General features: G+C 52.3%; 1 protein-coding gene across 1 annotated transcript in view; it reads left to right on the top strand.

Annotated features, from left to right (window-relative positions):
• Nucleotides 1–13646, top strand: part of LRFN2 (leucine rich repeat and fibronectin type III domain containing 2) — a 179917-nt gene that overhangs the window by 130295 nt on the left and 35976 nt on the right. Inside the window, 1 exon segment of the mRNA XM_007458182.1 lies at nucleotides 13203–13646. This exon segment is cut by the window's right edge and continues 19 nt beyond it. Coding sequence (XP_007458244.1) covers nucleotides 13213–13646 — 434 coding nt within the window. The 5' untranslated portion in view covers nucleotides 13203–13212.

Below are 13646 nucleotides of genomic sequence, written 5' to 3'. Positions count from 1 at the left end.
CCTTCCTTTAGCAAAGTAGACTGAATCTTCCTTCACTCGTCTAGGGAGCCTCCATCCAATCTCCTTGTCTCTGTGTGGGAACTTAAGCCAAAGGCATACGTCCTTTCTGGCTCTGCTTTATGTCAAAAGGCAGGAGTCAGTTATGTGATGTGAATTAGGAGAAACAGTTAGACTCTCCCAGCCTTGCAGTCTCTCCTAACACCGTTCCCACACATCAGGGGATAATGCCTAAAATTTCATTAGGGACCCTGTTCCTTAGTTAAGCAGTGCAGAATTCTCAATTAACCTAATCAGCCATTAATATTTTAACCATTTATTTGATCTTTGAAAGTGTGGCAGCAAGAATAGGATTAGGAAAGGTTGCATCTGGAAGAGGATCCAGAGATCGCCTTGCTCCCAAACTCCCTTCCCACGTACATTGGAGGCAACTGAGGGTGGTAGGAGAGACGTAGACAGCTGTGGTCACACTGTGGCAGGGGCAGCTTCCTCTCAGCTTTAACTTCACTCTGGTCTCCTGATTATCAGAATAATGATTTTTTTCACCCTTCCTGAGGCTGGTTGATTTAGGGTCTCAAGGGGAGCACTTGCTTGCTGGGACTAAACCCTGGGGGTTGCAGGAGAAACATAAAACTCACTGCCTCGACCAAGCACTGATTTGCTTTTTCCATTCATAGCAGGAAGGTGTGAGTCCCTTCCTCCAAGTCGGCAACCCCCCTGAATCCTGAGGCCAAGTGATGGTGCAAGTCAAAGAGCACCATCCCCCACTGGGACCAATGTGAAGGGCACCACTCAGGAGCAACCAGCCCCCTGATCTCTCACCTGCTTGTGCTTTAACTCTGGGAGCACTCTGACCTTTGACACATCAGGGCAGAGAACCCCACCCCGAAATTCTAGGGTGAGCTCCCCATTCTCTCTCAGTTAAATGTTTGATAATAAAGTGACTCTGCCTACTGTTTGGCTCCAGCCCCTGTACATGTTGTTGATTGGCTCTCCTGGAGAGCTAGGTGAGTCCTAGGGTCCTCAGACTGACGATATTGACAAAACATTCGGACAGCCCAGAGGGACCAGCGGTCACTGACTAGGAGGGGGACTCTGGGCAAGTCACCCAAACACCTTTCTGAGCCTCACTTGCCTCATCTGTAAAATAGGGATAATTACCACACCCATAGGGTGGGTGGGAGGATGAAAGGGTTAAAGCATGAAATGATGGGCATGAAATTAACACTCAGCAAATGTTCACCGTTAGATGGTGATAGATGATGATGACGATAATGACGTCATCTACATTTCAAGGGCTAAAGAGTAAGAATTCTTGAAGCCAAATTCAAGTCTTTGGCTTTCTGAGAAGTTCACAGAAAAATATAGGTTTAAGGACACACTCTTTTCAAGACCCTCTCATCACAGGTTCCCAGTTAGTTCAGGTGGAAGAAGGCATTACCAGACAGTGACAGCTGTGCCTGTGGCAGTGCTTTAGCCAAGTCTGGGAAAGGAAGAGAGACTGAAGGTGAGGCTTCACAGAGGAGAGGTGGCTCGCTGAGGCCATGGGCAGGGCCAGGATGGGACCCAGGTCACAGAACTCCTACACCAGGCTCTTCCCGCTGTATTAGTCAGTCCCTGGGAGCCAGGGTGCTCCCATTCCTACATGAAGAAAGACAGCATTAGGAATGCAGAGAGCAAATCCCAGGGTAATGGAGCCTGATGTTTGTAATAAAAATTTAAATGTGCCGTCCTGGTGGCAATGGCGACTTTTATCTGATCAGCCTGTCAGCGCTTAGTGAAGGCTGGGCTGTGTAAATGGCAAAAGCAAATTGAATTCATATTTACTGCCCTTGATTCTGTGGGGTTTATTGTTTCCAGTGGATTCATCTCTCTCTCCTCTTCCTCCTTTTTCCTCCCTGTTCTTACACTTACAAGTGGTTGTTTTTTTTTGTTTGTTTGTTTTTTGGGGTTTTTTTTGCGGTACGCGGGCCTCTCACTGTTGTGGCCTCTCCCGCTGCGGAGCACAGGCTCCGGACGCGCAGGCTCAGCGGCCATGGCTCACAGGCCCAACCGCTCCGCGGCATGTGGGATCCTCCCGGACCGGGGCACGAACCCGTGTCCCCTGCATCGGCAGGCGGACTCTCAACCGCTGCGCCACCAGGGAAGCCCTACAAGTGGTTTTATTATCCAACAACTCACCGGGAAAGTTGACAAGAGAGAAGGCTGCTCTCTCTGTGTGCAGATTATTGTCCAACTGCTCCTGCAAGTGAACGCTCCACCTTTATCTGCCCTGCCCTGTGCCCTGGGAGGCTGGCCTGTGTGGACCACTTCCTGCAGGCTCCTTTGTCCTCTAGCTTCCTGGGTTTGGCGACTGGGAGGCCCAGGAGGAGGTGAGAGGCAGGATGAGAGAGAGGGGACCGTTTCCTTGGCCAGCCCCCTCCCAGCCCGTAGTTGGTCAGCAGGTTGTATCCATCCCTATCCCGCTCCCGTGTCTGTAACACTGCGTGCGTCCTGGGAACTGCCCTCTGCCTTCAACCCTTCAGGCCTAGGGATGAAAGGGTTTGAAAAGCCTCCCTCTGTTGCCAGCCGCTGGGGGCCACATCACCCCTCTTGTGTTCCCCTAACCCTGCCCACATGTCTGTAAATAGTCTAAACTTCCTTCACTAAACTTCCTTCGGGTATCCCTTCAGTTCTTTCATCTGTTCCTCCCTGACTCGGATGTTTCTCTGTCCCTTCCATCCAGAATTGGGAGGACACAGGAAGATACTTTTTACAAAGTGGGAGGAAGCCTGGGGTGCTGGAGCCAGAGCTGGTCTATGAGGAGGAGTTTGCCCGGGCGTAGAGCGGGCACCAGGCCTGGCACCCTGCACCCCACCCCCGAGGGGCTGGGCAGCCCTGCCTCACAACCCCTCCTGCCCCTTTGGTGCTGCTCAGCCGGGGCATGTGACACGGGACAGTGCGTCACAGGACCCCACAAATAGGCCTTTTCCCTAGTGTGACGTTTTCGCATGACTTACGTCTACTGAGGGAATTTGTGGGAGCTTTGTAAGACAGCCAAGGTAGCCCCGACTGAAAAGTCTTCTTGCTTTCGTGTGTCACCTTGTAAGTCTAGGCTGGCCCACAGGTGATGAGGATTCTGTTTCAAGGCCGAAGAAAGACCTGACCTTGGAGGTGCAACATGGGAATCTTTGTCTGTAACTGTGTCCCCCACTGCAGGAGCGCCCTCCCCGCCACCCACAAACAGGCAGATAAACTCCCGTCAAGCCAATCTGATTGTCTAAATTCTTTTTCTTTTAATAATCAGAGGTGTTACTAGGAGTCCCAGATTAAATATGCCACGCTTGATGTTGCGCCAAATGCATAATAACAGGGAAGGGTAATAACCACAGGCCTGTGCAACGAGACATCACCCTTCTCAGAGCAGCCTGTGAGCTTCAGTGATATTACGCTGGGGGCCGCCCCTGCTGAGGCCCAGCTGTGGACTTGAGGGGAAGGGCTGCTTCAGGGAGGCCTGGCCCTCACCTGGGATTCCCAGGTTGGGGTAAGGAGAGGGGACTGTGAGGAGCAGGACACTGCTAATATTAGCCTCAGCTCCCAGACGAAGAACTGTGGGCAGATGCTAGCCACGGCTCCGCCCTCAGGGAGCCCCTTTCTGAGGGAAGACGCGGCCCCGCCCTCAGGGAGCCCAGGTCTGAGGGAAGACCCGGCTCCGCCCTCAGGGAGCCCCGGTCTGAGGGGAGACGCGGACCCGCCCTCAGGGAGCCCCGGTCTGAGGGGAGACGCGGCCCCGCCCTCAGGGAGTCCCAGTCTGAGGGGAGACGAAGCCCCGTTCTCAGGGAGCCCCGGTCTGAGGGGAGACGCGGACCCGCCCTCAGGGAGCCCCGGTCTGAGGGGAGACGCGGCCCCGCCCTCAGGGAGCCCCGGTGTGAGGGGAGACGCGGCGCCGTTCTCAGGGAGCCCCGGTCTGAGGGGAGTCACGGCCCTGCCGTCAGGGAGCCCCGGTCTGAGGGGAGACGCGGCCCCGCCCTCAGGGAGCCCCGGTCTGAGGGGAGACGCGGCCCCGCCCTCAGGGAGTCCCAGTCTGAGGGGAGACGAAGCCCCGCCCTCAGGGAGCCCCGGTCTAACGGGAGACACAGCCCCGGCCTCAGCGAGCCCAAGTCTGAGGGGAGACGCGGCCCCGCCCTCAGGGAGTCCAAGTCCGCTGAGGGAGATCCAACCCCTACCTCTGTTGACCTTCAAGTGTGATATCCTCGTCAGATGTTAACCCACAATTAATTTCTCTAGCTGGACTAAACTTCAGTGCTATCCAGCCATTGCCTAGCCTGTAGCCTGGTTGGCTTGAAGAAGAAAAGCCAATTTTAATTTTAGCCTGAGCCAAACATAATGAGGAGAGTAAATCACAGAGTGAACATTCCCCGGCCGAATGGAAATGAGTTTTGGATTATCTGCCGCTTTGAATTATCCACCCCGCTTCTCCCTTCGTCACCAGGGTCCTAGAGGGGACCACACACTCCGCTCGCAGCCTGGGGCGTGGGGACCAGCGAGAGGCCAGGGGTGCTTGGTGGCGGGTGCTGGTGAGTCCGTGAGCCTGCGGGTGCTCTGTGGTTTAGAGCAGGCGAAGATGAAAGGGCTAAAATGGCGAAGACGCGTCCTTGGCTCTGAATCTGCTGGGGGAGACCCTGGGACAGGGAGGAGGGACCAGAAAGGCCGAGTGGACCGCAAACGCATCCCCGTGTATCCACGTTCTCCGCATTCCACCGCTGAGGTAAGAAGGCAGTGCTCTGCCCGGGTGCCCAGAGCTGGAGTCTCGCTTGCTTGAGGCTCCAGGTGATAGAATCTAAAAGATGCTTGAAACGGGGGCCGGGCTTACTGCAGAGAAAAGTCTTGAAAGTCGTGACTGAATCAAAGCCGAAATCTCTCTGTGTGAAACCTGAGCCCTCACAGGCTCACAGCTGAGGGGCCGGAGTGGAGGCCGCCGGGCGGAAACAGGCAGGAAAGGCCGAGGCCTAAAGCGATGCTGAGAGCTGCCAGCCCCGCAGGCCGGCTGTGTCCCCCAAGCAGAGACAGATCCCAGGCAGCCACGGAGATGAACGCACTCGCAGCTGACCACGCAGCCACGAAACAGCATTTGTTCCCATCAAAGCTGAACAAATCAGCTGGCCGCCCCCCCACACACACACCCGCCACTCACAGGCAGCCTCATGCACGTCCAGGCCCTCCTTCACCCACACAGCCCGCCATTCACCAGACCCACAGGTTCCCTCAGTCGTCGCCTCCGTCCGGGGGGCGCCCCCTCGCTCACCCCCGGAGGCGCCTCCGGCACATTCAGTCGGGCGCCCGCGCCTCGCGCACACACCTCTCCACCCGCGCTCCACGCCCATCCGCGCGCGAACACGCATCCACACTCCGGCTCACACGTGTCTCAAGACAAAAGACGGCTAGTGTTGCTCGGCCCTGGTTGTGAATACGTTGGGTGGAAGCCATTTTCCATTCAGCTCTCAATACCTACCATTCGTGTGGGAGCTAAGGTCTCTTTCCTTCAATAAGTGGCCTGTTTGCGTGAGTCATCCACGAGGATGTGAATGGCTTTCCGATCATTTTTGATTCCCACGTGTCTGACGTTTCCACGATGGCTCGGCGGGTACCTTATGGCGTGAGAGTTGTAAGTAAGTGTGCCCTGGGCTGGATTCCCCAGAAGCAGACTTGAAACACGGATTTGAGTGTAAGTGGCTTATTTGGCCCGTGATCGCAGGACACCCAGGTAGGGGAAGAGGGCTGGGAGGTGAAGTGGGGCGGGGCACGCAGCCAGCAGCAGGGTGTGTCAGAAGCAGGTGAGTGCGAAGGGCCACTTCGGCCCGGTCTCACTGGGGCCCCGTAGGAGGCTGTGCAGAACGTGCTTCCGAGTCGCTCCACCCAGCCGGCGAGGAAGCTGAGGTCCTCATCTTCCACCCCGCTTACTAGCCTTGGCTGGGGGGGCTGTTCTCCAGGGCATGAATGCGCCAGCCTGCCTGGCCTGCCCCGGACGGGGGCGCGCACACTCCTGCAGTAAGAAGGCGTGTACAGTGTCGAAGGTGCCAAGGTGTGCGGCTATTCATGCTGGAGCTCTCATTCATTCATTCGGTCATTCATTCATTCATTCTCTCATCAAACATGTCCCTGGTGCCTGCTCCGTGCTAAGTACTGGGCTTGCTACTGGGGATTCAGAGCTGAACAAAATACAGTCCTTGCCAAGAAGGGGTTCCCAGGTGAATAGGGTAGAAAACAGGGAAACACATAATTACACTGCAACAGAATCAAAGCTATCCTGGAGGCGTTAACACGGAGACACCGTGCTGTCCCTGAGAGCAGACAGGAAGCAGTTCCGAGCTTAATAACTTACTTATGATAACAGCTGCTTACCTTGCACAATAGAAGTTTAAACAGAGCCTAAGCGGGCTCGTTCTGCCCTTGGATGTTTTAGACTTTGTTTCCCTTTTCTTTCCTGTTACCTCTGCTATCTAAGACCAGTCTTTTTAGCTAGTTTATGAAGAAGTCCCAGGATTTGGGATGTGGCCTCTGTCTCCCCGGCTTTGCCTGGGGACAGCACAGGGAACGTTTTTGCCCATCCTGTGTGCGTGTCTTTCTGCAGCCACGGAGCTAAGATCTTCCAAGGCCAGGCTTTCTGGCTTTCTCTGTCTCTGCCTCTCAGTCTCTCTCTCCTTCTCTCCCTCTCCCTTCAAACTAGAATCTGTGACTCCAGCATCAACATACAAGCTGCCTGTGGTCAAAAGCTATGCCTCCCCCATCAGACTCGGAGCTCTCTGAGGTCAGGAGCTATCTCCCTCTCCAACACATTCATTGAACTTGCCCCCATCCCCTCTTTCTCGAGATTCTAGAAGGATTCCTGTGCAAAGCAGCATCAGGGAGGGGGATGGAGAATAACAGTTCTCTGATGCTAACTCATTTCTCTTACCCTTAGAAGGAGCCCCAGACTGTTACTTCCTAAGGGCCTGAGAGGTGGAGGTGCTGGCGATGGGGCAAGGACAGGGGCTGGAAGCCTCAAACTGGAACCACGCACTGGGCTGGAGGCAGGGTCGCCACCTGACAACTCCTAGATCAGAGAAGCAGCCCCTTCAGGAAACCCATGTCTGGAAATCAAGTTTCCTTTTCTGGTCCCCTGGCTCCCGTGCAGGTCCCTTCAGGTCTCGCCTTGAGTGGTGCGATTTATGGGATGCAGCATGTACTCTGAGAGGGCAAGTCTGGAAAGAAGACGCAGGCGGCTGCCTCTCCTGGCAGATACGAACCCCTCCCCCTCTTATTAATTCACACTTTCCTGTCGGCCTGGAGCACCCTGGAGGGGCCATTTCTTTTTACCTGAAGCAGAGATAGGCATCTTACTTGATTTACAGGCTCCAGGGGCGGGTGGCTCCTCGGCTGGTTGCTAAGGTATCTTTTAAATGGAAATCAGGGTGGAGAGATATCACATATATCGTGCCAGCCATCTGCTAAATGTTGCCTCTTCTGTCTGGAACAGCTCGAGGTGGTTCTGGCAGGAAGGCAGGGCCAGGGGCTGGGGGAAGGGCGAGGAGAGTCTGTGGTCTCCACATCAAGTGAAGGGACAGGAACTTTCCTTCTGTGCTGCCATGTCTGCCGTGTCCCTTAGTTTTCCCCTTTCTGTCCTCATCGTTCTTTTTTTCCTTTGGTTTTAAATATAAAATCCCATCTGGAGATTCTGATTACAAACCACCAGCCTAGTTCCACAACTCTATATTCATTGCCAGTATATTTAATTGTGTGCGTGCGTGCGTGTGTATGTGTGTGACTCACTACCATCGGGCCTGACGGGTGGGTCTTTCTGAGCCAATTAGGCCTCAGCTTCTGAGAACACCAGCAGCGTTCCTTCCAGGCCCATCCCCAAGCAGGAAACACAAGTGCCCAAATTTAGTTGAACAGCTGGGTTGTCACAGGTTACTAAGCAATCTCATGGTAGAGGCAGCCGGTTTCTACGTACACCAGGCACATGGAAGCCTCTAGAGGGGCCTCTTCTACTCTCAGGGCGGCCTGGAGCCAGACTATCCTGAGTTCAAATCCTGATTCTTCTCAGGGGAGATGGGAGAGTTTGGGCAGGTCCAAGCCTCTTTGAACCTCACTTCCTGGTGGTTAAAACAGGCGTAGCAATACTCAGGCCATGAGGTACGGTAGATCAGGTTGCTCACTGCACGAGGCTGTTCAGCTAAGGAGGACTCCAGACGCCCGGTGGGACACCTCTTTGCAATTACACCAGAGCATCTTAATGGACTAGTGGCAGCACTCACCTTGCAGAGTTGTTGTGAAAACCGCGTCCAGAAACCTAGGGAGGAAGGGAAGAGAACTGTTCCTACCCTGGGTAAACTCCCAGAGACATGCTGATTCTCTCAGGCACTGCAGGGCCAGGGGAGACTGTTTCTCTTCCTCTCCAGCTCATCGCCTGGTCCCTCTGGCAACTTCCCTGCCTCGCCCCTCCCCTCCCCCCAGTCCTGGCTCATAGACATTCTGAGCAGACAAGCTTTTGCTCCTTTGCGGATGGATTCCTCCCATGAAGGCTGATTCTGACATTTGATACCAGCATCCATTTCATAGCCTCGCTTCTGATCCCCACACACCTCTCTCAGCTTTGGCCCCTCCTGCCTGCTTTCATCTGCTTCTTTGTTCCCGATACCAGCCTTCTACTCCTAATCCGCCACCTCTCCGTGGTCCCCTCCACCACCCACACCATTCCGAGATGCTTAGAGGGACCTGGGTTGCCCCCCCCCCCCAGGTGTGCACTAGTTGCCTGTTATCTACCCCGTTCCCCTCCCCTCCCTCCCAACTTGGGGTTTAAGCTGCTTTTTGTTGGCTATAAGAGTAATAAGTGATGGTTCTCAGAATACAATTTTAATTAAGATTCAATAATCACTTCTCTGTCAGTAAGTTTCCATGCTGATTACTTAAAATATATTTACCCAGCTCTATTACGTCACAGATTTGAACTCATTAGATGTTTGTTAATCCTCAACAAACTCTTTTTTTAAATGTGGTTTGTTTACCATAATTTACAGGGGCAAAACTGTTTGAAACCATGGGCCCCATGCAGGGTGTGCATCCCGAAGTGTCCGGATCGTTCCTGCTTGCTGCCACTGCTGTCGCTCTCTGCCGGAGGGCAGGCAACAGAGGCAGGGATGGAAAGGCCCAAGGATGCCGTAGGACAGGGCAGTCAGTCCATATCTCACTGATGCCGCCCATGCTGGTCAGCCTTCCAGGACACAGGGCAGGGTCAGAGAGGGAGGAGAAAGAGGATCTGGAGGGACAGTGGAAGATACCCAAACAGGCCACCAACAGCCTCGGCTCTGGACTCAGATGCACTTGACAATGATTATTACCATTTCCTGTGTGTGCAGCGATGGGAAGATGTTGGAAAGTGCTGCTGAGCCTTAGAAACTGCAGTGTTTACTGACAAGAGCTCATGAGGAGGATGCCCTTCTCAAGGGGCCAGAGGCTTTCAGAGCCCTACCCCCACCCCATAAACATACACATGCACATAGCCACAGGCACGTGTGCACACAGCCACCTGCAGCTTAACTAGCAAGGGACCTCCTTGGGTGTGGCTATCCCTGTGTCCCCAGTGGGTGTAGGAGATACCACTCACCTCTCCTTGAGCAGATGAAGGGGCCAGAGACCTCTGACCTCCCTGACTCTATGACCACAATGAGCCATATGCTTGAAAGCACACGGATGGCTGGCAGAAGATACTTCTGAAGCTTCTGCATGACCAGGCCGCTCCACGAAGATGGTTTTCTCAGCTGATTAGCCAAGTGAGCCCTGGGCAGAGCTGATACAGAACTCAGAACCTCAGTGACAATGCCAGAAGCTCCCTTGGCTCAGCACCACATTTTATTCATTCACTCATTTGATACTGATTGGGCACTTACTACAAGTCGGGTGTGGTACTGAGTGCTGGGATACAGCGATGGGTGGACAGGGTAGATAAATTCCCTGCCTCGCGGAGTTTCCAGTCTAGGGAGACAGATATGTAAGTGATTAAGGAATTGTATAAGTGTGGTGAGCAATACGTAGGACAAGTATAGGGTGCTAAGGGGTCCATAGCAGGAAGGTCTGTTTTGGTCTATGTTTTGGAGAGGCTTCCTGGAGCAGGTGCCATTTAAGCTGAGGCTGGAGGTGGTCTAGGAGCTTGGGCAGGCAGGAGTGGAGGTAGGGGAGAAGCCGGGAAGAGAGCAGGGCTTGGAGGAAGTCCCGGAGGAAGATCAAGCCTGGCAATTATAAGTGAGAGAGGTTGAGTGTAGTCGAAGCAAGAAGAACAAAGGAAAAAAGAGTCGTGAGAAAGAAAGTGGAAAAATGGGCAGAACCAGCTCTTGCAAAGACTTGTCCTTGTGCTAAACATAAGAAGAGGGTCAAGGCAGATGGAAAAGATTCCTGTTTGCTTTATCAGGACCCAGCTGAGTATGGACCTAGAAGGCCATGCATTTGGGCATGGAGAAGGTGTTACAAAAGCTTCCACATGTAGACACCTCTGGGATGGATGTGCCTGCTGGGACCTGGGTCAGGGCAGGCTGGTACCCCTCAAGGAGGAGATGGGCGAAAGTAGGGACTAGAAGGGTGGGCTTTTGCTCATGGGAGCTCAGAGCAGAGCTGCATGGAAATAGGCACGTTGACAAAGGCTTTTAATGAGGGTGACCATAATGAAGATATAAAGAAAAGAAAATCCTCTGGAACAGAGGTAAGCAAACTTTTTCTGTAAAGGGCAAGACAGCAAATATTTTAGGCTTTTGCTGGCCATATTCTGTCTGCTGCAACTAATTACTGCCATCATTGTAGCATGAAAAAAGACATAGACCATATGCAAACATGAACATGGCCATGTTCTAATACAGCTTTATTTACAAATACAGGTGGCAGGCTGGATTTGGCCCTTGGGCTACAGTTGGCTAACACCTGCTCTAACGGTGCCATCCATTGTGGAAGCCTATAGTCACATAAGGCTATTGAGCACTTGAAATGTGCTCTAAGTGTTAAATACACTTGGGGGGCTTCCCTGGTGGCGCAGTGGTTGCGAGTCCACCTGCCGATGCAGGGGACACGGGTTTGTGCCCCGGTCCGGGAAGATCCCACATGCCGCGGAGCGGCTGGGCCCGTGAGCCATGGCCGCTGGGCCTGCACGTCCGGAGCCTGTGCTCCTTAACGGGAGAGGCCACAACAGTGAGAGGCCCGCATAAGCGAAAAAAGAAAAAAAAAAAATACACTTGGATTTTGAAGACTTAGTACAAATAAAAGAATGTTGAACATCTCATTCATAACTGTTTGTATTGATTACACGTTGAAATAATATTTTGGATATAGTGGGTTAAGTAAAATACATGATCAAAATTGATTTCACTTGTTTCTTTTCACTTTTTTAATATGGCCATGTAATTTAAATGTAATTTAAAGTTATATTCGTGGCTCGTATTACGTTTCTATTGGACAGTGCTGTTCAGGAATAACACTCACTACAGATAAAATGCAGAGTAAGTCTCACCCTGAAGGGTTTCAGGTCGGAGATTTACCCTTAAAGAGACACAATGATGGAACTCAAATCTTCACAATAAAGTCATATCTGATTGGAATAGGTTTTTAAATTTACTATGTATCTATTTTTTATCAGCTGGTTGTTTTGTCTGCATCTGTGCTCCTTAAACTGGGAGCAATAGAGCTCTACTTCCTCAAGGCATTAATAGTTGTGATGCAAAAAAATAGGAGTATATTTAGCTTAAAAAAAGGAGCAATGCAGAATTAAACATTAATTCAAATTTCTTTACTGCCACAGAATTTCTCAACACTTCTACGAACTTGCTAGTGCAGCCAGAGCTTTTGAAAGGGTGAGCGAGAGTGGGCTGTGCTTCCCAATTCAGTGGCCTTAGGAGCCTTCCTTGCAGAACCCTAATTAGCACTCCTAGAAGGCAAATCGAGAGCTCTTGGTCTGTGTGATGCTACACAGCCAGTGTGCAATGATTTTCCAAAAGTCCAGCTCAGTTGATGTTCTTAGTACTACATAAATAGAGCCACATGGAATAATGATGAAACTGTAAGATTTGGAGATTCAAAGACCTGATCCAAAGCCCTGTTCCTTCCTTCCCTGGATAGTCATTCTCACAAAAGCAGCTACTATGCAACAGGCAGTGCTATAGGCCTTTTATTCAGTGGTGAATAAAAACAAGCCCCAACCGTTTGGGGGTCTTTTGCCACTGCAGAAGACAAACAATAACAAGACACTTAGGTGAAACATACAGTAACTTAGATAGTGATCAATTCCAAGGAGAAAACGCAGAGCAAGGAAGTGGGATGTGCACAGAGGGTAGGGCCTTGGTGAGAAGGTGACTTTTGCATAAGGACCTGAAGGAGGCTCTTAGGCCATGGACAAGTCCTCATCTATATACACAGATAAGCCCTTCCCCGTGAAGGGTGTTCCTGAAGCCCAGATGAGGTGATGTATATGAAGGTCTGGGCAGGGGACCCAGCACATACTAAGTGCTCAGAAGTCCATGCCTTGGCTTCCCATCCCACCCCCTTCTTCACCTCCCTGAACTCCCAGAGATTCACCCACTGTGTGGATTCTCCATGGTGAAGAACTTACCCAAAGCCAGTTCCCCACTAACACTGGCCTCTCCCAGGGGCAGCTCTCTCCTTGTCCATGTTCTTGTTCTTAGGGAATGCTGGTCCGATTTGATTTCATGCTGAGCCTAATCCAATTAAGAAGGCAAAACCGCTTCAAAATACAGCCATAAAACACTTTTCAAATCCAATGATTATTCGATGAACGAGTGGTATGGAATTATCCATCCATGCATCCATCCAACAAATATTTATTGAGCATCTACTATTTTCCAGGCACTGTGCTAGATGTGCAGGTTATAGCAATCAACAAAATAGACAAAAGTACCTGCCCTCATGGAACTGACATTCTAGTGAGGGAGGTAGAAAATATTCCATAAACGTAATTAATAAGTAATTAAATAGTCTGTTCCAAGGTGATAAGAGCTAAGGAGAAAGGAAAAAGTAGAATTGTATTGGAGGGACTGGTTGAAGAGATTACACCTGCGTGAGCAGATGCTACTCAACTGCTCCCCAAGGCAGGAGGTGGGTGTGAGGGAGGAAGCTCTGGGCCAGGGCTTTAGGAAGTCGCCTCCTGACCCTGACCTTGTGTCTCTCCCTTCCAGGCACCGTGGCCTGAGTGACCAGACCATGGAGACCCTGCTTGGTGGCCTGCTGGCGTTTGTCATGGCATTTACCGTGGTCGACGCCTGCCCCAAGTACTGTGTCTGCCAGAACCTGTCTGAGTCACTGGGGACCCTGTGCCCCTCCAAGGGGCTGCTCTTCGTACCCCCTGACATCGACCGGCGGACGGTGGAGCTGCGTCTGGGAGGCAACTTTATCATCCACATCGGCCGCCAGGACTTCGCCAACATGACGGGGCTGGTGGACCTGACATTGTCCAGGAACACCATCAGCCACATCCAGCCCTTCTCCTTCCTGGACCTCGAGAGCCTGCGCTCCCTGCACCTCGACAGCAACCGGCTGCCCAGCCTCGGGGAGGACACCCTGCGGGGCCTGGTCAACCTGCAGCACCTCATTGTGAACAACAACCAGCTGGGAGGCATCGCGGACGAGGCCTTCGA

This window comes from Lipotes vexillifer, unplaced genomic scaffold (assembly GCF_000442215.2).
Source record: "Lipotes vexillifer unplaced genomic scaffold, Lipotes_vexillifer_v1.1 scaffold4, whole genome shotgun sequence".
NCBI classification, from domain to species: Eukaryota; Metazoa; Chordata; class Mammalia; order Artiodactyla; family Lipotidae; genus Lipotes; species Lipotes vexillifer.
This window is presented reverse-complemented; position numbering and strand designations above follow the sequence as displayed.